The sequence below is a fragment of the Carcharhinus amblyrhynchos genome, chromosome 1 (genome assembly GCF_965287045.1).
Source record: "Carcharhinus amblyrhynchos chromosome 1, sCarAmb.v2.hapA, whole genome shotgun sequence".
Classification (NCBI taxonomy): domain Eukaryota; kingdom Metazoa; phylum Chordata; class Chondrichthyes; order Carcharhiniformes; family Carcharhinidae; genus Carcharhinus; species Carcharhinus amblyrhynchos.
Window position 1 is genome coordinate 55,644,286 of NC_137324.1, and position 24,663 is coordinate 55,668,948.

At 41.5% G+C, this 24,663-nt stretch overlaps 1 protein-coding gene across 1 annotated transcript in view; it reads left to right on the forward strand.

Annotated features, from left to right (window-relative positions):
- epg5 (ectopic P-granules autophagy protein 5 homolog (C. elegans)) overlaps nucleotides 1-24,663 on the forward strand; it is a 145,090-nt gene that overhangs the window by 43,366 nt on the left and 77,061 nt on the right. The window contains exons 14-23 of the mRNA XM_080183999.1: nucleotides 2,755-2,919; nucleotides 4,511-4,633; nucleotides 5,516-5,775; nucleotides 6,047-6,187; nucleotides 9,813-9,957; nucleotides 10,891-11,088; nucleotides 11,499-11,609; nucleotides 14,781-14,903; nucleotides 20,998-21,164; nucleotides 23,595-23,834. Of these exons, the coding sequence (XP_080040125.1) occupies nucleotides 2,755-2,919; nucleotides 4,511-4,633; nucleotides 5,516-5,775; nucleotides 6,047-6,187; nucleotides 9,813-9,957; nucleotides 10,891-11,088; nucleotides 11,499-11,609; nucleotides 14,781-14,903; nucleotides 20,998-21,164; nucleotides 23,595-23,834 (1,673 nt within the window). The remainder of the gene's footprint in view (nucleotides 1-2,754; nucleotides 2,920-4,510; nucleotides 4,634-5,515; nucleotides 5,776-6,046; nucleotides 6,188-9,812; nucleotides 9,958-10,890; nucleotides 11,089-11,498; nucleotides 11,610-14,780; nucleotides 14,904-20,997; nucleotides 21,165-23,594; nucleotides 23,835-24,663) is intronic.

The following is a 24,663-nucleotide window of genomic DNA, read 5'->3' on the forward strand; positions in this document are numbered from 1 at the left end:
GGACGTGGATTTGGGGGCAGGGTGTTAGCGTGGATAGAGGATTGGTTGTCAAATAGGAGGCAGAGAGTGGGGGTCAACGGGTGCTATTCGGATTGGCGGATGGTGACTAGTGGAGTGCCCCAGGGGTCGGTGCTGGGGCCTCAGCTTTTTACCATTTATATAGATGATCTGGAGGAGGGAACCGAGTGTAGGGTGTCGAAATTTGCTGATGACACCAAGATTGGGGGAACAGCAAATTGTGCAGAGGGTGTGGAGAGTCTGCAGAAGGATCTAGATAGGCTGGGCGAATGGGCCAGGAAATGGCAAATGGAATTTAATGTTGGCAAGTGTGAGGTGGTCCACTTTGGTAGGAAGAATGGTAGGAAGGATTATTACTTACGTGGCGAAAAACTGCAGCAGGCAACGGTGCAGAGGGACCTCGGGGTCCTTGTGCATGAGTCGCAAAAACCCAGCTTGCAGGTGCAGCAGGTGGTCAGGAAGGCGAATGGGATGCTGGCCTTCATAGCGAGGGGGATTGAATATAAAAGTAGGGAGGTCTTGCTGCAGCTGTATAGGGCATTGGTGAGGCCGCAGCTGGAGTACTGTGTGCAGTTTTGGGCGCCGCACCTGCGCAAAGATATTTTGGCCTTGGAGGGAGTGCAGAGGAGGTTTACTAGGCTGATACCAGAGTTGAGGGGGTTGAGCTATGAGGAGAGGCTGAATAAACTAGGCTTGTACTCGTTAGAGTTTAGAAGAATGAGGGGAGATCTCATTGAGACGTATAAGATGATGAATGGGATGGATAGGATAGAGGTGGAGAGACTCTTCCCGCTCAAAAAAGACAGTAGGACTAGGGGGCACAGCCTCAAGATAAAAGGGGGGCGGTTTAGAACGGAGGTTAAGGAGGAACTTCTTCACTCAAAGGGTGGTGAATCTCTGGAATTCTCTGCCCGTTGAAGTGGTGGAGGCTGCCTCGCTAAATATTTTTAAGACGCGGGTTGATGGGTTTTTGATGAGAGAGGGGATTAAGGGTTATGGGGAGAGGGCGGGAAAGTGGAACTGAGCCACGACAGATCAGCCATGATCTTATTGAATGGCGGGGCAGGCTCGAAGGGCTAGATGGCCTACTCCTGCTCCTATTTCTTATGTTTTTAGAAGCAGGGAAGTTGTTTCCATTGGCAGGTGAAACTAGAACTAGGGGGCATAGCCACAAAATAAGGGGGAGCAAATTTAGGACAGAGTTGAGGAGGAATTTCTTCACCCAAAGGATTGTGAATCTGTGGATTTCCCTGCCAGCGAAGCAGTTGAGGCTATCTCGTTGAATGTTTTTAAGGCAAGGATGGATAAATTTTTGAACAGTAAAGGAATTAAAGATTATGGTGAGTGGGTGGGTAAGTGGAGCTGAGTCCATAAAAAGATCAGCCATGATCTTATTGACTGGTAGAGCAAGCTCGAAGGGCAGATGGCTACTGCTGCTCCTCGTTCTTATGTTCTTATGTGCAATTACAGAGATAGGGTGGGCAAGGCCACTGAGGGACTTGAAAACAAGGATAAGAATTTGAAAATTGAAGCATTCCTGAGTGAGGAGCTAATGTACGTCATTGAGTGAAGCTGTGATATGTGAATGGAACTTAGTGCAAGGTAGAACACAAGCAACTGAACTTTGAACAAAGTTTAGACAGGATGGAACATGCAAGGCCAGCCAAGCCTGGAATGGTCAAACCTGGAGGTGACAAAGGCATGACTAAGGGTTATGGCAGCAAATAAGCTGGAGTAACGATAGCAGAGCCTTAGAACTGATTCAAGTACATGCACATTTTAACTGTATTTTATCATAAAATACATTTGAAAGAAGATTAAATGGTATAGTAATTATACATTCTTTCTTTATTTCTGGAATTTAAATTAATATCTGGCTCATCGTAGTGAAAGTCTCTTGAATGCAAGCACTCTAAAATCAAATCAAACAATCCTGAAAATGCATAGCAGCCTCATTAGCTCCTGAAAGGGAAAAGAATATGTATGTATTTATGCAGTTTGTGCTTCAGAATTAAATTGTGAGCAAAAAATGATATTTGAGAAATTCTTGTCCTTCAATATTTGTACTTTCAATTTTAATCATTAGACTGCAGATTATCATATAATACTTTCCATGAACATGTTCATATTTATTCAAAATAATTTAGCACCACTTGAAGAAATTGGCTGGTGAAAACAATTCTAGTTGCATATATTTCAAAATATATTACTAATATTTTTATTTTAACATTTTATATTTTATTTTCACAAAGACAACCCAAATTACACATCCAATGACATTTCTGCTGTTAATGGCATGATATTCCTGCTTTGGAAATGTTATTACTGCCATTTCTATTACTATTCTAGGTTATTTCTTTTGGGGACATGTTACAAATTTCAGCACTGAGAGTTAAATCCCAAAATGGAATAAGAAATCAAAATGCTACAGAGCAGCATCATATTGTCATTTTTAAGAGCCTGTGAAATTGAAATGACAATTTATGATGGTTAAGCAGTAAAACATTCACAGTGCAACTATGAGTGTAACATAACGAGATATATTAGAATGTTGAATGTAACATTAGATTTTATGATTTGCGCATCAGGAGCAGCTTTGTGCAACTTAAGTGCAAATTAAGAATTTGAACACAGAAGCGGATATGAATGAAATCTAAACTCTAATATCACTCTTGAAAACAATGTTTAAACTTAAATTTTTATTTTGAGAGAAAGTCAGCACATTTTGTGTTGTAGGTTTCTCTGTACCTTTTTAAAGAACTCCCCCTGCACCAATGGAAAATTACCTCAACTGAAATGGATGTAATTCGTGAGTGGCTTCTGAACTATAATTTATCTACTGTGGAGAACAAGTTGGCTTGCATCATACTTGAAGGACTGAACTGGGGACTTGACGACCAGGTATTTACTTTTCCATTCTTTTCAAAAAAGGCAGTATGATGGCGCAGTGATTAGCTCTCAATGCCAGAGACCTGACCTTGAGTGACTATATGGAATTTGCACATTCTCCCAGTGCCTGCATGGGTTTCCTCTGGGTGTTCCATTTCCCTCACACAATCTGAAGATGTGCAGGTTAGGTGAACCGGCCATGGTAAATTGCCCCTTGTTGTCCAAAAATATGTAGGTTTGGTGGAATAGCCACAGTAAATGCGCGCGGTTATGGGGATGGGGCGGAGGAGACTAAGATGGGAGGAAGAGCAAAGTGTGCAGAGGACACTGAAAGTCTGCAAAGGGATATAGGTAGTCTAATTGATTGGGCAAGGGTCTGGCAGATGGACTACAATGTTGATAAACATGAGGTCATCCATTTTGGTAGGAATAACAGCAAAATGGACTATTATTGTTAAAACTGATCACAGATTGGGGACACAGGCCAGAACTCTACCACCTCGCCCGCCTGGAATCGGAGCAGGTGAGGGTCCGACAACAGAAATCTCCATTGATCTTGGGTGGGAATTTATGATCTCGCGTGATCGAGGCCATAAAATCCCTCCCACGGATTTCTTAGTTTGGACTGGAAACTTTTCACATTAGGTTACACTTTATAAGTTAAACTTGTAGATTGGATATATCTAGCATTCAAGAGCATTTTACATGTATAAATGAATTTACATCTGAGGTGTGTTCTTTTCTATACTGTGTTAGTGGGTATACTTCGTGCCCTTAATAGTTGCCTTCCCTGGGGAAGACATTGTTGACTTTCTCAGATCCAAAGTAAGTGTTTGTCTGAAGTTGCTGCCCTGAACTCAGGTGAGGATGATTATTGAGGGAATGCTCCCAATCTAGGATAGTCTCCATATGGGACTAGATTTATAATCTAGCCTGCAAACCAGCATTCTGATCAGTGGCATGAATTTGTGTGCATGCCTGCTTCCATGCTGGCCCCCCTTGTGAGATTAAAATCCTGCCTAAATTGTATAATGTGCCTTGGACCCTACTGTATATTTTTAAAAGTCTTTTAACCCTGTTGGTTCTTTGCAGTAACACAATACAATCTAAGATCTCAGATTCAATTCCTAATTTATGTTAAAGCTTTCTGTCCAGATAGCAGTGGAATGAATTGAACATTGTGTCCTGAAACTAAGGAAACAGGGAAATAGTCTCCATTCCTGATTTAGGGGACCTTTAATATAAAACAATACATTGCAAGGAATTATATTCAGATTAATGAAACATAAATTTAATTGAACATTTATGTAAACATTAAGAGAAAGGCAAAATACTGCAGATGCTGGAATCTGAAACAAAATCAGAAAATGCTCTCAAAAGTCAGCAGGTCTGGCAGCATCAGTGGAGAGAGAAATCTGACAAAGGATCATCCAGACTCAAAACGTCGGCTCTGTTCTCTCTTCACAGATGCTGTCAGACCTGCTGAGTTTATCCAGCATTTTCTGTTTTTATTTAAATAAACATTTTACTTTATAGTCCCTAACCTGCTAAACCCTGTGCATTTAACATTGTCTTTGAGTTAGTAATTTGTTTTATTTTCCAGCAATCAGCCCTTGCTCTTGACCCTTGCCTTCATACAGAAGTAGCATTGATGGTTCTCGAAGCATATCAGAAGTATCTCACTGACAAGCCTTACAGTGGATTCATCTCTGAAAGCATAAAGCAGGTAACATGCAGGATAAGGAACAAGTTAGCATGTAAAATCATTTTTTTCTCTAATTTTTAGTTATTAAAATTGTTTGAACAAAATAACTTAATTTTAGGTATTGCCATAAAAGTTGACGCCCACAATGTAAATGCTGACCACAAAACCTGTCAAATACAAGAAATGTACTTTCGTTAGTTTGTAAATAATTTCAAAATATGTATGGAAGTCAACATTAAACAATGGGGAAGTGCAAAGTGATCTGAGAAGTGTTTCATGAACTGAATGCCAACTCTGGAATTTGGTACAAGTGAAAATTCTGATTTTTATTTTCCAACAGCAAACAAATTTGAAGCATATTATCAGACCCTATCTAGACACGACAATATCTAAACTTTCACATGTACTTCAGCAATTCAGTTTAATGCAGCAAACTAATAGGGGCTCACAATATGGCTGCTTACACTTGCTGAAAGCTACATGTATTCACACACAGGGTCCTGTCCTTTGCAAACAAAAGCAGCCCCTTTTTGTTTAACTAAAAACTTGAAGGACAGCCATTCCCTAGTCCAATTTCCATAACAATTCATTAAATAATCAGCTTGACCTTCCTGATCTAAATTTAAGCCAAAACTAGTCAGTTAACTGTTCCCTGGTGTATTCACCATAGCAACATCTCTATTAATCAGTCCTTTTGCCAACCAATCAGCACATTCTTCTCATGCAATATAAATTGTCGTTCCCCCTAAATTTGGTATTCTTGCCCATCTATCCTGATATCAGCATCTCTCTTTGGCAAAACTTTTGTTAATACAGATTTTGTGATTATTAAACTTTCAGATACTTTATCATACAAATCCACTTTACTCATACAAAACCTTTTTGATCTTTGTTTAATTTCAGGTGTCATATTTGGCTAATGTTGTTCGTCTGAATCAGACTCCGGAGACCTTATTTAATCACTGGGCGTGGGAATTGGTTGTCAGATTGAAACTGCACAATAATCATCCATGCAATGACCAGCGTTGGCCACCTATTAACAGTGTTATTGCTGCACCTGAAATGAATGAGTCACCTAGCCTCCATCCTCTTTCCAAAGCTGTAAAAGCTGGCATTCCTATTGGTTGTTATCTTGCACTGTCAATAACATCAATAGGTCATAGGTATGATGCACACCGTGTATTTCATTGTAAGGAGTAGAACCAACTATATCTGTTAACAATAAAGTAGCAACTGCAAAGAACTGTTAGCATTCTTCATTAATTTTCCAGTTAATGCAGTTGTTATGCCATTCAGCATGAAAGGTTGAAGATTTTCATGTGATCACTGTTTTCTCCCTCCTCTGGTATCTATAATACTGCATTGTTTCATTCAAATATGTAAAATCAATGTTATAATCTTCTGAATTTGCTTATGTTTTAACATTTCTTTTAGCATTGACAAATTCTGTTCAGAAGGCATACCTCTGCTGGGTGTACTAGTACAGTCAAAGCATCTTAAAGCATTAGTCTATGTGTTGGATAAGATCTTGCCACTCTTCTACTCATGCCAGTACTATCTTCTGAAAAATGAACAGTTAAGTAGAAACTATCTTACTTTTCACTGAAGGAAAAAGACTTGTATTCATTAGAGAATATTTCTTATTCATAGATATGGTTGTTGATGTTGTAAATTTGGACAGCAATGGATATATCCTATTGATTTTGGGCATTTCATTTCCTCAATTTACTATTTTTAATGCATAGCTTAATAATGCATTAAATTCTTATTTGAGTTATTTTAACACCATCATTTAACCAGTGTAACTTAGCTACTATTTGACTATTTGGGTCACAAAGTTATTTGACCTTCACTGACTAACTCGGAAAAGTATGCTATCACAAAATTGCTTCCATTCTGTTTCAATGAATTGTCTAAGCTAACACAGTTGCAGAATGGTCACGATGGGAGTTAAATATCCAGGGGTATCAGACTGTTCAGAGAGACAGTCAGGAAGGTAAAAGGGAGGTGGTGTAGCTCTGATATTTAAGGATGACATCAGGGCAGTCATGAGAGATAATATAGGTTCTGTGGAAATTAGAAATAGTAAGGAGAAAAAGTTACCAATAGGCATAATCTATAGGCCACCAAATAACATCATGGGGTGAGAAATAAACAACTGATGCATGTGAAACTGGTACCGCAATTATTATGGGGGATTTTAATCAACATTTCAATTGGTCAAATCAGGTTGGTCAAGGCAACCTTGAGAAGGAGTTCAGAGAATGTATCCGCAATAGCTTCCTTCAACAGTATGTAATGGAACCTATGAGGGAGCAAGCTATCCTAGATCTGGTCCTATATAATGAGACAGGAATAATTAATGATCTTACAGTTAAGGATCTTCTTGGAAGAAGCAATCACAGTATGTTTGAATTTAAAATACAGATGGAGGTGAAAAGGTAAAATCAAATACCAGTGTCTTGTGCTTAAACAAAGAAGACTACAGTGGGATGGAGGAGGCGTTGGCTAAGGTAAACTGGGAGCAAAAACTTTATGGTGGGACAATTGAGGAACAGTGGAGGTCTTGCAAAGTGATTTTTCACAGTGCTCAGCAAAAGTATATACCAGTGATAAGGAAGGACTGTAGAAAAAAGAGATAATCAGCCATGGATATCTAAAGAAATAAAAAAGGGTATCAAATTGAAAGAAAAGGCATACAAAGTGGCAAAGATTAGTGGGAACCTAGAGGATTGGGAAATCTTTAAAGGTCAACAGAAAGCCACGAAAAAATTAAAGGAAAGTGAGATAGATTATGAAAGTAAACTAGCTCAGAATATAAAAACAGATAGCAAAGGTTTCTACAAATATATAGAATGAAAAAAGTGGCTAAAAAAAATCAGTCCATTAGAGGATGAGAAGGGGGAAGTAATAACTAGAAATGAGGAAATGGCTGAGGCATTGAGCAGGTATTTTGTGTCAGTCTTCACAGTGGAAGACACAAATAACATGCCAAAAATTGATGACAAGAAGGCTGTAGCAGTTGAGGACCTAGAAACTATCATTATACGAAAGAGGTAGTGTTAGGCAAGCTAATGGGGCTAAAGGTAAACAAGTCTCCTGGCCCTGATGGAATGCATCCAGGCTACTAAAAGAAATGGCGGGGGAAATGGCAAGTGCACTAGTGGTGATTTACCAAGATTTGCTGGATTCTGGGGCAGTTCCTGCCGTTTGGAAAACAGCAAATGGATGCCACTATTTTAAAAAGGAGGTAGACAAAAGGCAAGCAACTATAGGCTGGTTAGCTTAACTTCTGTAGTAGGGAAAATGCTTGAATCTATCATCAAGGAAGAAATAGCGAGACATCTGGATATAAATTGTCCCATTGGGAAGATGCAGCGTGGGTTCATGAAGGGCAGGTCACATTTGATTAAGTTGGTGGAATTCTTTGAGGACATTACATGCGTAGTGGACAATGGGGAACCTGTGGATGTGGTGTATCTGGGATTTCCAGAAGGCATTTACAAGGTGCCACACCACAGGCTGCTGCGTAAGATAAAGATGCACAGTGTTATGGGTAACGTGTTAGCATGGATAGAGAATTGATTAACTAATAGAAAGCAAAGAGTGGGAGTAAATGGGTGTTTTTCTGGTTTGCAATCAGTGATTAGTGGTGTGCCTCAGGGTTCAGTGTTGGGACCACAATTGTTTATGATTTACATAGATGATTTGGAGTTGGGAACCAACTGTAGTGTGTCAAAATTTGCAGACACTAACATGAGTGACAGAGCAAAGTGTGCAGAGGATACTGAAAGTCTGCAAAGGGATAGAGATAGTCTAAGTGAGTGGGAAAGGGTCTGGCAGATGGAGTACAATGTTGGTAAATGTGAGGTCATCCATTTTGGTAGGAATAATAGCATAATGGACTACTATTTAAATGGTAAAAAAATTGCAGCATGCTGTTGTGCAGAGGGACTTGGGTGGCCTTGTGCATGAATCACGAAAAGTTGGTTTGCCAGGCAATTAAGAAGGCAAATGGAATTTTGTACTTCATTGCTAGAGGGATGGACTTTAAAAACAGAGAGATAATGTTTGCAGCTGTGTAAGGTGCTGGTGAAGCCACGCCCAGAGTACTGTGTACAGTTTTGGTCTCCTTCCTTGAGAAGTGATATACTGGCACCAGAGGAGGTACGGAGGAAATTCACTAGGTTGATTCTGGAGCTGAGAGACTCGGCTTATGAGGAGACATTGAGTAGACTGGGGCTATACTCACTGGAATTCAGAAGGATGAGGGGAGGTCCTACAGAAACATATAAGATTATGAAGGGAATAGATAAGATAGAAGCAGGGAAGTTGTTTCCACCGGCAGGTAAAACCAGAACTAGGGGGCATGGCCTCAAAATAAGGGGGAGCCAATTTAGGACTGAGTTGAGGAGGAACTTCTTCACACAAAGGTTTGTGAATCTGTGGAATTACCTGCCCAGTGAAGCAGTTGAGGTTACCTCATTGAATGTTTTTAAGGCAATAATAGATAAATTTTTAAACAGTAAAGGAATTATGGTAAGCGGGCGGGTAAGTGGAGCTGAATCCATGAAAAGCTCAGCCGTAATCTTATTGAATGGCAGAGCAGGCTCGAGGGGCCAGATGGCCCACTCCTGCTCCTAGTTCTTCTGTTCTTATGTAACACTTGTACCAGTTACCTGATTATTATTTGATATCCTGAATTGTTGACATTCAAGCAAATCCTTTAATTGACACCAAGCTAATGATTCAAATGACAATTTCACATAAATGATCATTGTTTCTACTTTAATTGAATTCCAGTAAACTTAAGTCATTGACCTGATTGGCTTCATGAAAATTAGGCAATATAAGTTTTGTTTTATTTATAATAGCACATATTTTAGACATCTGTATCAGGAATGCTGCATGTTCTTAAATGCTAAAATAAATCTGCCACACTTTCTGTGTGATTCATTGGCAGATTGCAACTACGTAAACACACTAAAAGTTAAAGTACAGAAAAAGACCGGCCGATCCATTGATCCTGATTTGTTATAAGTCAAAGTGCTCCAACTCATAAGTCGGTAGCCTTCAGGAAATGTCAATCTGTTTTAATTTATGTTCTGTCTCAATTCCCAATGTGATTGTGAATTATGATAGACAACCTAATGTTGAGCAATGGATAACTCACCATATCTTGTTTCTTCCTCCACCATAGGTTTTTAATGTGTCTACAGCTTTTTCTTCAGACTGATGGTGGTGTGCTTCAGGGAGTGACTCAACAGGTGACCCAGAAAGTAGCGCAGCATTTGACCAGTATCAGCTATGGAGAAAACATTAAATTGTTAAACAGTATGATCCAGGTAAAAAAAAATTAGATAGAGGATCACAAAGGGTTAATACAAAACGAATAATCATACGAAATGAATAACAAACTTACATTTATGTCATACCTTTCAGTGACGTCAAGATGTCCTAAATCATTTTAGGCGGCATGGTGGCACAGTGGTTAGCACCACTGTTTCACTGCGCCAGGGACCTGGGCTCAATTCCATCCAGCCTTGGGTGATTGTCTGTGTGGAGTTGGCACGTTCTCCCCGTGTTTACATGGATTTCCTCCGGGTGCTCCAGTTTCCTCCCAAAGTCCAAAGATGTGCAGGTTAGGTTGATTGACCACGCTAAGTTGCCCCTTAGTTTCCAAAATCCGTAGTTTACATAGATTACGGGGATAGGATGGGGGCAAGGACTGGATGAGATACTCTGTCAGTGCAGACTCGATGGGGTGAATGGGCTCTTCTGCACTGTAGGGATTCTATGATTTTACAGCCAACTAAATATTTTGTTGGCTATGAACTGAGGTCATTCTGTTCAAAGGCAATTACAACATCACAAAACAGATTATTTGGTCATTTTCAAATTGTTGTTATAGGAGTTGCTGCATTTCCAACATTAGAACAGTAACTACAAAATTAAGATAAAAGCAAAATATTGTGGATGCTGGAATCTGAAATGAAAACAGAAAATGCTGGAAAATCTCAGCAGGTCTGACAGCATCTGTGGAGAGAGACTGAGAGCCAGCATTGCAAGTCTGGATGACCCTTCACTGAGCCTGTGACTACAGAATTAATTTCATTTGCCGTAAAGCAAGTTGGCATGTCTGGTGGTCACAAAAGACACAATATGCAAGTCTTTGGTGGAAATATTTTTCGTGCTATAGTCTATGTTCATATATACAATTATTCATCGAATTTGGATCTTATACTCTGAAAGAAATTAATTGCCGTTCATGTTCACAGACTCATATCTCTGAGAGCAATAAATCTGGTCGAGTTGGAGCAGCTGCAGTGCTGGAATTCTGGATTCAGGTCTTGACAAGCCAACAAATGTGGCACAAAGACAAAAGTGTTCTGTTTCTGATGGATAATCTTTGTAAGGTTGCATTCCTTCATCAACAGGAAGATTGTTTGCAGAAGCCTCTTTACCAGCTGCATAAGGTATCTCTCAGAAATTAAATTTTCAGGTGCAAGCTCGCCTAAAATTCTGGAACGTGTTTTCATGTGAAAGATGGAACAGTAGCCAAATATCTTTAGAGCTATTTAACATATGTATTAACATCTTATATTGATGTTAACATATCAATGGGCAGCACAGTGGCTAGCACTGGACATGAGCCGAATGGCCTCCTTCTGCACTTGTAGCAATTCCATGATTGCAAAATAGATATAGTATTATTAATGATCATTGATTTGGGAGTATCCATTTAACATGTCAGTTTGTTTCCTTCCTGTATACAATTTATAACTATATTAGTAAAGCTTGCTCACACATATACAAGTCCACTTACATGTTGTATTGTTTCTTATTAATCTCTAAAGAGATATTCTTTATTTTAATAAATGTTTAGGCTGCTCTTGGATACCATGGCGATCGTGGATTACTAACTTCATTCATGAGCTGGATGTTAGCTGGCAACATAACTCCATCTTTCATTGAAGGCAGTGCCACCTCAACTGAGGTACAGTAGAACTTTTCCCTATATCTCCAAGTATAACTATATTTATATATAAATATGTTTTAAAACCCTAATCAGATCACTGATAAGGCAGCCAGCTCTGTATCACTATATCTACAATTGTTTTAATAACTAGCATATTGCAAAGAGAATACCTCACTTTGGTAGGAATGCTTGATTGTTTAAGACAAATGTAACCACTTAGCTTATAGGTTCAGAAACAAAGCACAACTACAAATATAAATTCCTCTTACTAACCCTGAGCTGGCTAATAACCATGAAAATATTCTACATGCTGTCAGAATCAATACAGTTCATCTGCAATAATTTAAATTCTTACATCAAAATCATATCTAAATCTGTCAACATATTCTATTCTAAATTCTTATGTCCAAATTTATAAAGGAAACTTCTGATATCAAGTTGTACTTATATTCCTCCCACATTGCAGATGCTATAGGAATTTGTTAAGGTCAAACGTATAATAACACAAGGTAGAATGGATTACTTTAAAATGTGAACTCTGGAATTGGGAATTATTACCTGGCCCCTCATCGTGGTTCTTTAAAGACTGCACTTTGTTCTAATATTGCATGTGCAATACCATAAGAGATATTTTTGAATAAATATACCAATGGTGCTGTCAGAGTTATCATGAATAGATTAGAAAACTTAAAAAATAGGCTTGTGTGCATGACTTGTGTGGGATCATCCTTCGTCAAAGATTTGGAATAGGAATCGTTACAGCAATGGAGGGAGAAAAATAAACTGACCACCTTCTATAAAATATGGAATGGAGTCATAGAAATTGACTGAAACAAGTGCCTGGTGTTCTCGAGCAACGAGGAATCGCGAGATAGTCAACTACACACAAACCATTTGTTTCTAAGACAGTGTATCAACAATCCTCCCCCCACTATCAGAGATCCTTGGGTACCAGCAACCTTATGCATACTTAGGGCCTGATTTTACCATTGCTTGGGGCGCAAAAACATAGTAAAGTCGGGGTGTGAAGCTAATAACACTATCTATGCCCGTGTCCACGCAGATTGCCACTTTACCGAAACCCGGGAATGGCAGCAATCCGCTTCGTGCCCAAAACGGGCGCAATGTCAATTTAAATGTATTTGCATGTATTTAAATTTAATTAATGAACTGCCCGCCGAACTTTATCAGCATTTTCCATTTTACCACCGCGTTTGCCAATCTGGAACCATGCTGTAATGGACTATTAAATAAAAGTCTGAATTGGACGCTCCAGCTGCTGAAGAGCGCATTTAGTGCTTCCAACAGCCGTCTGACTCAGATCAGTGGTGGTGGGGGGTGGAGGTGGACCAGATCATTCTCTGGTTGGGGGAGGGGAGGGGTGAGGCCAGATGGTTTTCTGGTTTGGAGGCGGAGGAGGAGGTATCTATAGTGGGGGGGGTACCGATCGTTGTCTGGTGGGGAGGGAAGAGGAGGCAGGTCAGATGTACCTCTTGGGTGGGGAGTTCCGTGAAGCCAGACCATTCTTTGGGGAGGAGGGGGTTATGATTGAGGCCAGATCACTGTCTGGGGGAGGGATGGGGGGAGGCAGGTAAGCTGCACCTCTGGTGGGGAGGTTGAGGGGAGGCCCAAACGCTCACTGGTGGGGGGGGAGGCCTGATCGCTAACTAGTTGGGGGGCAGATGGATCTCTGGTGGGGGCGTGGCAGGGGGGCAGATAGATCTCTGATGGGGGGGAGCAGGGGGGGTCCATTGCCACTCTGCGAGTGATCAGTGGGAGGAGGGGGGCAGAGGTGGCAACTGGTCTGGATAGCGGGGGGGATGATGGGTGGATAAGAGTGATAGTGATATGTGTGGTTAGCAGGGAAGGTGGATAAGGGGGACAGTGATGTGTATAGGTAGTGGGGGGTGTCAATAAGGGGGACAGTGATGTGTGTGGGTAGTGGGGGGGGGCTGCAGATAAGGGCCACAGTGATGACTGCGGGGGGCCATCGCTCCTGCTTTTCGCTCCCAGTCCGCTTTTTCTGCTTTCTGCGGCTTGGCAGCGATTTGATATGGGTGTGCTTTTTCTAACTGCGCATGCGCAGTTCAGAGCTCCGATCGTTTTGGCAGCGCTAAGCCCCGACCATAGTGCGAATGGGACCTCTGATGTCTTTTTTCAGGCTGAGTGCGTATGGGGCGCCTGAAAGCAGGTTTCTAAGTCAGATCTGAATTACGCCCAGATTCAGCATTCAGAGTGAAAATAATAAAATCAGGCCCTTAGTCAACCCCTGCCAACTCTCCCCTTCCCTCCCCCCACACATACACATACCGAAATGGCTAGAGTGGTTCTGATGTCACAGGAAAACAACTCAACAGTCATAATCAATTACAGCATATCAGGAACAAATGATTTTTCACACCTTTCGTTGGTGTACCTATTTGCCAATTAAATCCTGACTTTTCACCCTTTCTCATTCGTTGAAAAATTGACTTCTGCTTAATCTTCATTTGCATAGCATATCCCCATATCTCGCCTTTGATATTTGTTATGAAAAAAATCTGGTCTTGCTCACTCTTGGATGGAGATCAAAAAACAGAATGTTTTAAGGCCTAGGCAAAAGAAAATTAGTCTGAAGCAGAGAGGTTCCATTGAAGATCTGCAACTAATAACATCCTCAGAAGCTGTTACAGCGAAGGCATGATTTTTAAAATCTGGTCATTTTAACCACCGGATAATTCCACAATGGAATAAGCTGGCAAAGGAAATGATCGACTGCCCCATCACTGGAAATCTTCAAAAACCATCTTTAGATTATTTCCATTTTAATGTTTTCATCATCAGGACTGCCATTTCAGCAGGTCATACAAACCTGGATATCCACATAAATTTGGTAGAATATGAGTCTTAGTCTGTGCTGGGAACACTGCTAAAGCAGGAAACATGGGTGGAGAGAATGAGGTGAGTAAAAATGTGTGTGCGTGTGTTTGTATAACTTTATAAATGGGACATTGAATGGGAGGAATGAACTGAGTGTTCAGCAGAGAGTCCTTCTAAAGTTCTGAGCTATCATTTTTAAGAGCAGCGAAAAAGCAGGTGCTCCTGCCTTTTGTCAGAATTATTGACGGTCCCTTATTTTGCAACATTTACTTTGTTTAGTACTGCAATGCTCACCCAACTTTTCCTTTAAGAAATGCTTTTTTTATATAGGTGTGGTTTTCCTGGATGATATTCAACATGGAGGCCATCTTTGAAGAAGATTCCCAGCTCCGTAGATATGTGGAACTTGAATTAATTAGCAAACCTTCAATTACTCCGGATCAAGCCCTTAGGGTATATATTACGATCTTTTAGTAAATGAATTGCATATAATTCAGCTTAATATGCATCTCCCCCACTGTAAGTGAGTTTGAGGACTAATTAATGTGAATTAATTGCAAGTTAACAAACATTGGTTGACTAGAAAATGCTTTTATTGATGGCACACTTAAGTGAGGGAGGGATGCGATGACGGAGATGATGGTGTAGTGGTAATGTCACTGAAATGGCCATCCAGAGGCCAAGGCTAATCCTCTGGATTAAATCTCACCATTTCAGCTGATGTATTTAAATTTGATTAATAGGATCTTGTCTTACCAAGACTACCATCGATTGTTGCAAAAACCCATCTGGTTCACTAATGTCCTTTAGGGAATACTTTCAGCTCTTTTCCACCAACAGGGATTCTGCCCCATGTCTTGGAAATAAAGACTTTGATGCCCCAATAATAGTTCCTGGGGCCAGTGTTTCACAAGTGACTCCTACACTGACAGGAAATTCCACTGCCCCCAAGGGTTTGACAATCAACTAAACACTTTACCTACTAACCCCCTGACACCTTGTGTATACAAAGAAAATAGGTTCTGACACCCTCCTTTATTCATAATTTTGACATCACCCCATCTTAGCCCACAGTTTTTGCTAAATTGGTCAATAATGTTGCATGGGTTAATTTTGTTGGATCTTTCTATTTGCATATGTTGCCTTAACAAGATTACTTCTAGATGTGTTCCTTATCTTGAAACTTTACAAATGTCTCATTATTTGGCCAGTACTGAATTAGTCAAGGACAATGTGCTCTGATAGGGGATAATCCTGGATCATGTAAATTCTGTTCTAATAGCTACTGTTGCAACAATTTTGAAGTTTCAAATTTTAGTACTAATATAGGAATATTAGGATTAGGATTAAATATAAATATATCCTGATTTTTATTAACGGTTGTTGTTCGTCCATTATCATCGATGAGGACCTCAACACCATTAGTCGTTTTGAGGCTGGTTGCGGTGTGTCCGAAGATGACTGATCAGGCCAATTCGGGCACGGAATGGCTTGGCACATATTAGACAGACTTGTGTAGACACTGTAGTTGTTGCGCTGGTGGCTCTGGACTTGCGCAGCTTGCACTTAGGTTGTGCTTCAGCAATACACCTTGCTCTGTGAGTTTGACAGCGTCTTTGGATGAGGCAGAACCACGTAGGGCAGTTTTGTGCCAGCAATTCTCAGGTGGTCGTGTCAACGTCAAGCGACCTAAGGGAGGCTTTGAGTGTGTCTTTGAATCGTTTCTTCTGCCCTCCATGCAAGCATCTTCCAGCAGAGAGTTCCCCAAAAAGGAGCTGCTTGGTTATCGCTCATCTGACATACGGATGACATGACCTGCCCATTGGGTCTGCACTCTCATCCACAGTATGTGGACTGATGGTAGACTTGTTCTAGAGAGAACTTCAGTGCCTGGTTCTTTGTCTTGCCACCTGATGCGTAATATTCTGCAAAGACAAGTCATGTGGAAATGGTTGAGCTGTCTTGCATGCCTTTGATACACAATCCACGTTTCACAGGCATACAGGAGGGTAGTGAGTACCATAGCACTGTAGACTTTCAGTTTTGTTGCTGGGCTGATTCCTCGATATTCCCATACAGTGGAGCGCAGTCTACCAAAAGCAGAACTTGCCTTTGCTATTCTGCAGTTAACTACTGCATCAGTAGTCACTGCTTGGGAGAGGGTGCTGCCAAGATAAGTGAACTGGTCCACTGCCTGTAGTTTCTGCCCTTTGATTGTGTTTATGGATTCAGTGTACAGTGCACGAGGAGCAGGCTGGTGCATGACTTCGTTCTTTTTAATGTTAATGGTGAGTCCAAAGTTGTCACAAGCCGTGGAAAATTTGTCCATACTGACTTGCATCTCTGGCTCTGAGCCAGCATGATGTGGGAATGCCGGCGTTGGACTGGCGTAAACACAGTAAAAAGTCTGACAACACCAGGTTACAGGGCGCAATCATCGGCAAAGAGGAAATATCTCAGAACAGTCTCTTTCACTTTGGTAGTAGCTTGAAGTCTCCTCAGGTTGAAAAGCTTCCCATCCACTCTGTACTTGAGGCTGATTCCAGCAACACTGTCCTGGAAGACATCATTCAGCGTGGCGGTAAACATCATTCTGAACAGTGTGGGTGCGAGCACACAGCCCTGTTTGATGTCATTGGTGACTGGGAATGCCTCAGAGGATTCTCCGCCATCCAGTACTCTAGCCATCGTACCATCATGGATCTGGCGTCCCATCTGAATGATTTTGGGGGGGCAGCCGAACTTTGACATGATCCTCCACAGGCCTTGTTGGCTTACAGTATCGAAGGCTTTCGCAAGGTCAACAAAGGCTGTGTAGAGCTCGAGATTCTGCTCCTGACACTTCTGAAGTTGGCGTGCAGCAAAAATCATGCCAGTAGTCCCACGACCTTTGCAGAACCCACACAGTGACTCTGGAAGCAAGCCCAGCTCCAGAAGAGTGACCAGACAATTTAGCAGGACTCTTGCAAGCTTTTTTCCTGTGATGGAGAGCAGCAAGATTCCTCGGTGGTTGTCGCATACTTGCCGATTGCCCTTCTTTTTGTAGAGGTATATGATGGAAGCATCTTTAAGTTCCTGAGGAATGGATCCTTGCTTCCAAAAGGACTGGAACAACTCGGTGAGCTTCTCGATAAGTGCAGGACCAGCAGCTTTATAGATCTCTGCGGGCATGGCATCTGCCCCTGGGGCTTTGCCACTGGATAGCTGGCTGACAGCTTTTGTGACTTCAGCTACTACTGGTAGGTCATCCATGATGCTGTTGTTACCAACCCAGGGAATCCTGTCTATTGCCTCATCGTTAATACATGACGGTGAGTTGAGGATGGCTTCAAAGTGTTCAGCCCATCTCTGCACGATCTGAGCCTCCTCTGTAATGAGAGTTGTACCATCTGTACTCAGGAGGGGGGAACTCCCGAGAGATTAAGGTCCATAGAGAGTGTTGAGGGCTTCATAGAACTGTTTCAAGTCGTTTCTCTCAGCTTATTCCTGTATTTCATCTGCCTTGGCGCTCAGCCAGGCATCCTGCATTTTACGCAGTTTATTCTGGACTGTCCTGTGAGCACTGGTAAAAGCATTTTTCTTGGCAGCTGAAAATGGGTTGTTCTGACAGGCTCAATGAAGACGGTGCTTTTCAACAAGTAGAGCCTGTATCTCCTCATCATTCTCATCAAACCAGTCATGCTGCTTGTGGGTGGAGGGCCCGAGCGTCTTCAGTGCAGATGAATGGACAGTATCCCTGAAGCGTTCCCAGTCGTCCTCAGTGCTGCCTGCGAGGTATAGGTCAGCAAGCTTGATTTCTAAGTCTTCAGCCAGTGCTGAAGCTATGCTGGGGTTCTTTAGCTTGGCTGAATTGATTCTTTTCATAACCTTGCTTCCTTGTGGTCATCTCTTGGGTCTGATGCAGAGCCTCATTTTGGAGACAATGAACCTGTGATCTGTCCAGCAGTCAGCACCACACATGACCTTGGTTATTCTGACATCCTGCCTGTCTTTTCTACTGACAATGACATAGTTGATAAGATGCCAATGCTTAGAGCAGGGGTGCATCCAGGAGGTTTTGTTACGGGTAGGTAGACAGAAGGTTGTGTTGCAGATGAAGACGTTGTGTGCTGCATAGGTCTTCAGTAAGAGTAGGCCATTATTGTTACACTTGCCCACTCCATGACTCCCAATGACTCCCTGCCAGACTGCAGAGTCACACCCCAGTCTTGCATTGAAATCGCCAAACAAGATCAGCTTGTCGGTACTGCTCACTGTTGATAATGGGGCATCTAGTTCTTCGTAGAACTTGTCTTTCATCTTGTGCGGGTTGTTCATTGTGGGGGCATAGGCGCTGATCAGGGTGGCTTGACTTCTGTTCTGTAACAGATGCTGTAATGTCATAAGCCAGTCGCTCACACCCTTAGGTAGACTATCAAGCTTCCGAACAAGGTGACTCCTGACAGCGAATCCAAGTCCACCATCACGACGCTCATCGCTGCCGCGACCGCTCCAGAAAAAAGTGTATCCACCTCCAGTTTCAGTCGTTGGCAAGATGAGTTTCACTCAGGGCTGCAATGTCAATGTTATATCTTGCAAGTTCTCTGGCAACTAAGGCTGTTCTCTCTGGTCTGTCTGCTGTAGGGTTGTCCAACAGCATGCGCATGTTCCAAGTGCCAATGGTGAGCGGTGTCACCTTGTGTTTTATTTTGCGCGTTCGACTGCAAGATGGGATCCCCGCCAGCCGCGGTAAACTGGCTGGGGTGTAGTGAAGCAGGCAATGTTTAGGGCACCTTTTCTAGCCCTTTCCTCATTCTATGGAGGTGAGCAGTGCATTCCTGAAGAGGACTGCTCAGTCGCCCAGGTAGACACCGAGTTCCACTGCTGCTTCAGTCAGCGGAAAATGACCATTAGACCTGAGCCACCTGTGTGCAGGTCCGTGACTACAGCTCCCAGTGTATCCACACCTGGTGCTTCACGGCTTGCCCATCGCCACAGGACTTCAAGGGTTGAACAGGACGCATGATGACGATGTCGAAACTAGTGCTTGGTTTGGATTAAAGTGAGGGAGAGTTGCGCAGCGTCAGCCTCACTCTCTCTTCCAAATTCCCATCTCGATCCAGTGGCAAGACAAGAATCGAGACAGCTGGAGATGGGACTAGGCGCATTGGATGACCAGGACGTCTTCTGTGTCTTGTCCTGCTCTTCGCGTTCCACAACGCTTGCAGAGACTGCCTTCTTGACCGTTGGACCTTCCATTGGTCTCTTCCGCTCAATCCGCCAGACTCCGTCTTCACATGATGGGATAGACATCTCCCTATCTCACTGAGGGTTGAGGCCCATCAGCTACCCTCACCTGGTTTAGCCGGCTTGTCGAAGCCGTTGCCTAGGGTGTGGCCGCTGTCACGTGCAAACAGCTACGGGGAGCCACAGGTGAGAGCTGAGTGCCAGGTGGGGTCAAAGGATGGACAAACCGCCCTGAAAGGACACGACATGTTCCCCCACCAAAGGTATTACCCCTCCCTAACACCCCATACACGCCCTTCATTAACTATTTGATTATTGTGTATCCTTGAATTACATGGTAATTGAGGTACTCTCTTCTAACATAATAAACTGTTGTTAGTTGGTGACTAATGTTAAGTTACGTTTGTTTGTAAAAGCTTTGCAACATTAATATGTCTACTTTCCTGATGCTGTGTAAGCACAAAATGGTGACTTGACCTAGTTGGTTTGTTGGAGAAAATGTGTTTGTAAAAGGTCTTTAAAATAAAAAGACCAAGGTAAGCAAACACACAAAACCATACTAAAATAAAATCTCGGCTTGTTTACACCATATCAGATAATGTGACACATCAGCTATGTGAGGTAAATCCAACAACATTTAAAGGCTGAGTCCCTGTAGTTGTAAATTATTTATGCTAACACCTGTTGTGATGACCCAAAGAAGAAGGAAGCCACCCAAGAGCTGGCTTAAGTGGGAAACCGAGGACTGAGAAACTATCCTCATTGTTTTTGCATTCTCAGACCCTGTTCCCAGTCTCCCTTTCGTCCTCCTGCCATCCTAATCTTGAGCCCCCCACAAATTCAGGTAACCTAATTGCTGACTACACCTCCTAATCTACCTATAAGTCCCGGATTTAATGTTACGCAATTCTCTTTCCACGGCATCCATACCTGCAGAGAAACTCCTGTATCTCTAATAGAACTGTACACGTATCTAATCTCATTGTCCGGTAGTGCACAGCAATTCAGTCTGTTTATACTCGAGTTCCTTTAAATCAAAATATTCCCAAATTCACCATGTACAGGGTATGGTGAGAAGATTCCCCACCATGCCCCATCCACCCCAAGCAGACAATATGAAAAAAAACTGATCCAATGCTTGCACTAAGTAGACAATACCGCTGTAAAATCATTCCACCAGTTTGTTATATTTATCTGATCATATATTTTATTGCATGAACTTTTACTTTAACTTGACTTATAACCCAAACATAAAATTTATGCTTTTAGATTTTAGAAAAGTGGAGAATTATGTGTGATTCCTCATTTATTTTGTTCACAGAAGGCCCAAAGCCACTTAAAGTTACCAATTGTACCATCCATTCAGCGGCTTATGATCTATCGCTGGGCCCATCAAGCTTTAGCTACTCCTGCAGATCACCCGCTCCTCCCTCTCATCTGGCAGAAATTCTTCTTTCTCTATCTTCACCAGTCTGGGCCAGAATTTGGGTAACTTTCAACATTTTAAAAATTATTTTTCTTACTGATTCTTTCTAATGATCTGTTTGATATCAGATGGGGTACTTTTGATCTATATTCATTTAAAATCTTGTATAAAATGTGCATTCCTTTTTACAGAGCTTACTTTTTCTTGTCACTATTTGTAATTAATTAGTTGTCAGGATTTTCTATTGCAAGTTACTAAAGCAACATTTTCTGTTTTATGATTACTTTTTATAATTTATGATTTTATGATTTATAATTTTATGATTACTATTTTGATGGGGTGTTGCAAAGTTTACTCACTAACTGAAATCTTGATGAATACATTTGCTTTCTTAGTTGTTCCTTAATTATAATTTTTAAACATGTTAAAAATGTAAATAATGTTAGGGACCAGGTCAGAGATCCTGAGGTGTGTAATGAAGTTAGTCAAGACCTCAACTTCTACTTTTGATTTTGGCAATAAACAGAGCGTAAGTGTTTCGCTCCTGGTATGATGTAATTGACCACTTGGAAGCTTTTTATCAAAACAGACTTTACTTAAGAACGCATTGAGAATATAAGAACAGGAATTAGCCTAACTTTTACCAATCAAAATGCTTCAACACGACAAAGTATAATTCTTAACATCTAGCTATCTCTATTGTTCCAATTTAAAGCAATATCCCCTTAGACATACACCCTTCTTCAGAATTAGTTCGCACAAAAACAAGAATGCTCATGTGCTGCTAGATTTATAGCCTTTTTAGTACTTCTGGACAGAGATGCAATCCTTCTAGAGAAGGATATATCCTCAAACAGTAACTCTCAGAGAAAAAGGCAGTCACATACAGCAGAATCTCAGAGAAAGAGACTTATCTCCTGGCAGATCCTGGTCTCCAACTTCAGAGAGGGGAAAAGAGAGGCACTTGTCTGTCTCTCAACTCCAAGCAACAGAAGAGTCAAGAGCATCAAGTTTCCAGGTGTCCAGATCACCAGCAACCTGTCCTGGCCCCCCAAAGTCCACCAACGCCTCTACTTTCTCAGAAGACTAAGGAAATTTGGCATGTCAGCTATGACTCTCACGAGTTTTTACCGCTGCACCATAGAAAGCATTCTTTCTAGTTGTATCACAGCTTGAAAAGGCTCCTGCTGTGCCCAAGACAGCAAGGAACTACAAAAAGTCATGAATGTAGCCCAGTCCATCACACAAACCAGCCTCCCATCCATTGACTTTGTCTACACTTCACACTGCCTTGGCAAAGCAGCAGCATAATTAAGGACACCAAGCACCCGGACATTCTCTCTTCCATCTTCTTCCTTCAAGAAAAAGATACAAAAGTCTGAGGTCACGTACCAACCGACTCAAGAATAGCTTCTTCCCTGCTGCTGTCAGACTTTTGAATGGACTTACTTTGCATTAAGTTGATCTTTCTCTACACCCTAACTATGACTATAACACTACATTCTGCACTCTCTTTCCTTCTCTATGAACGGTATGTTTTGTCTGTACAGCGGGCAAGAAGCAATACTTTTCATTGTACGTTAATACCTGTAACAATAATAAATCAAATCAAAACGTCTAAAGGGCAACTAAGCTTGAAGTATCTGTGTAAGCCTAGCTCCACAGTCATATGACCCTACCTGTCAATCATCCTAATCAAGCCCAACTCTGCAAAACACCAGGGAAGCAGCAAGAACAGCAGAAGAGCATTAATTCAGATTAGAACAAACATTCGAGCAATTAGAAGCAATTATGCTGCTGCAGTAACAATACAGTGCTGCAAGATCCAGACAAAACAGCTCCCAGTGCATAGAACTGCTACAACAGATCCTACACAAGCGCATGACTCAAATATATTTCTTAAAGGCACAGTATCTTCGCGATAAACAATGTGTTGCTTTCCATATTTAATGTCTTGGTTACTTTACACCTGCTCAAAGTCTGTTCCTTGTCTTTTCTTTGAAGCCCATTCCTGACTATAAAGAAAGTGGAGTCTGCTGCTGTCTCCAACTACTCAGAATTGTGGTGTAGCTCCCTGTTTTTTTAGCTTCAGATTGCCCCTTTCCAGCTATGCATAAATCTGTTACCATTTTTCAAATTAAGACCAAGAGAGAGAAAAAAGTGCAAATCCAGTACCAGACTTGAGGCACCACAGAGTAAATTTTCTTTTCAATTTTTGACACTTTTGAATCTGTTTTTCTATCATTTCTATTACTACCACTTTATCATTACTTCAGTTCAGGTGTCAATCAGTTGATTCGGATTGTAGAATGCTAGAAAATTTTAATATATATGAATATATATAGAAAAGAGAATGTGAATTGAAATGCTGAAATATATTTTGGAGTACGATCTGTCACTTTTGGAGCAAGTAATGTGAATGTCACTAGTATGAGCACAATTTTAATTGTGTTATTTGCACTTGAAAGAAAATACATTATTTTTTGTTTCAGTTTGCCTGTAAGTGGCTGTATTGGAAAACGATATTTCCATAGCACTTCACACTCCAACTTGCTGAAAGAAATGAAAAAGCGTCTTGTTGAAATAGCCGATTTTCATCATGCAGCTAGTAAGGCTGTAAAGATCCAGAAGAATATGGATCATGCTGACAACATCTCAACATTAAATGAAAACACCAGAAATTGCCAGTCTGAATCCATGACATCACCAGAGCTGCACAAAGAATTGCTCAGGTATAAAATTATGCCAATAGAATTTATTTCTGACCTGAAACTACCATGCATAATAATTAGAAAGCATCCCGCACAGCCAATTGCCTTCTTCTAGTCATCTGGCCAGCAGTACAATCCATAAGACAAATTAGTCCTGGAAGGATAACAGTCCAGAGTTAAATAGTGTCTATTGGACAAGATTGAATAAAGTATTATTTATGCAGAATATAGAAGATTAAAATGGGTGAGCAGAAGGAGAGTTATTTTATGATTTTTTGTTTGTTGTACCCCTGTTCTCTTTCAGGCTATGAGCCATCACATTATTTGATTACTCTAGTCTTTCTTAATTGTGTACCAGCTGTTCTATCAGATTGAGATTTAATACTTCACATGTCAGCTCCCACGGATCAGTAAGGAGGTTGAGGGAAGCCCACAATTTGGAATATTTCCCCACTCAGAGGCCCACTTTTAATTCCAGGCTGGGACTTTATTCGGTAGGGAGTATGTCACTGGAAGCCACAGGAGCAAGTAAGCCCACGCCAAGGACAAGAGTCAACTGAAGTTAGGGAAGCATTGAGTGGAGACAGGGGATCGTGAAATCGGGGCATTTGGGGGCTGGTCATAGGAGAGTTGGGAGGGAGTGAAGTGGGGGAGCCTGTGGGGAGCAAGGATCGGGACATGGTAAAGAATGATTAGGAGATTAAAAACCTCGTGTTTGCGATTGGGTTCAAGGTGAATGGTTAATAATTGCGGGTGCTTGAGGTAAATTGAAGGCACTTAACTCCTGAACCCACCGTGTTCTTACCTCAAGGTAACTGGCAAGTTACCCAGTATTAGAGAAACCTAGTTG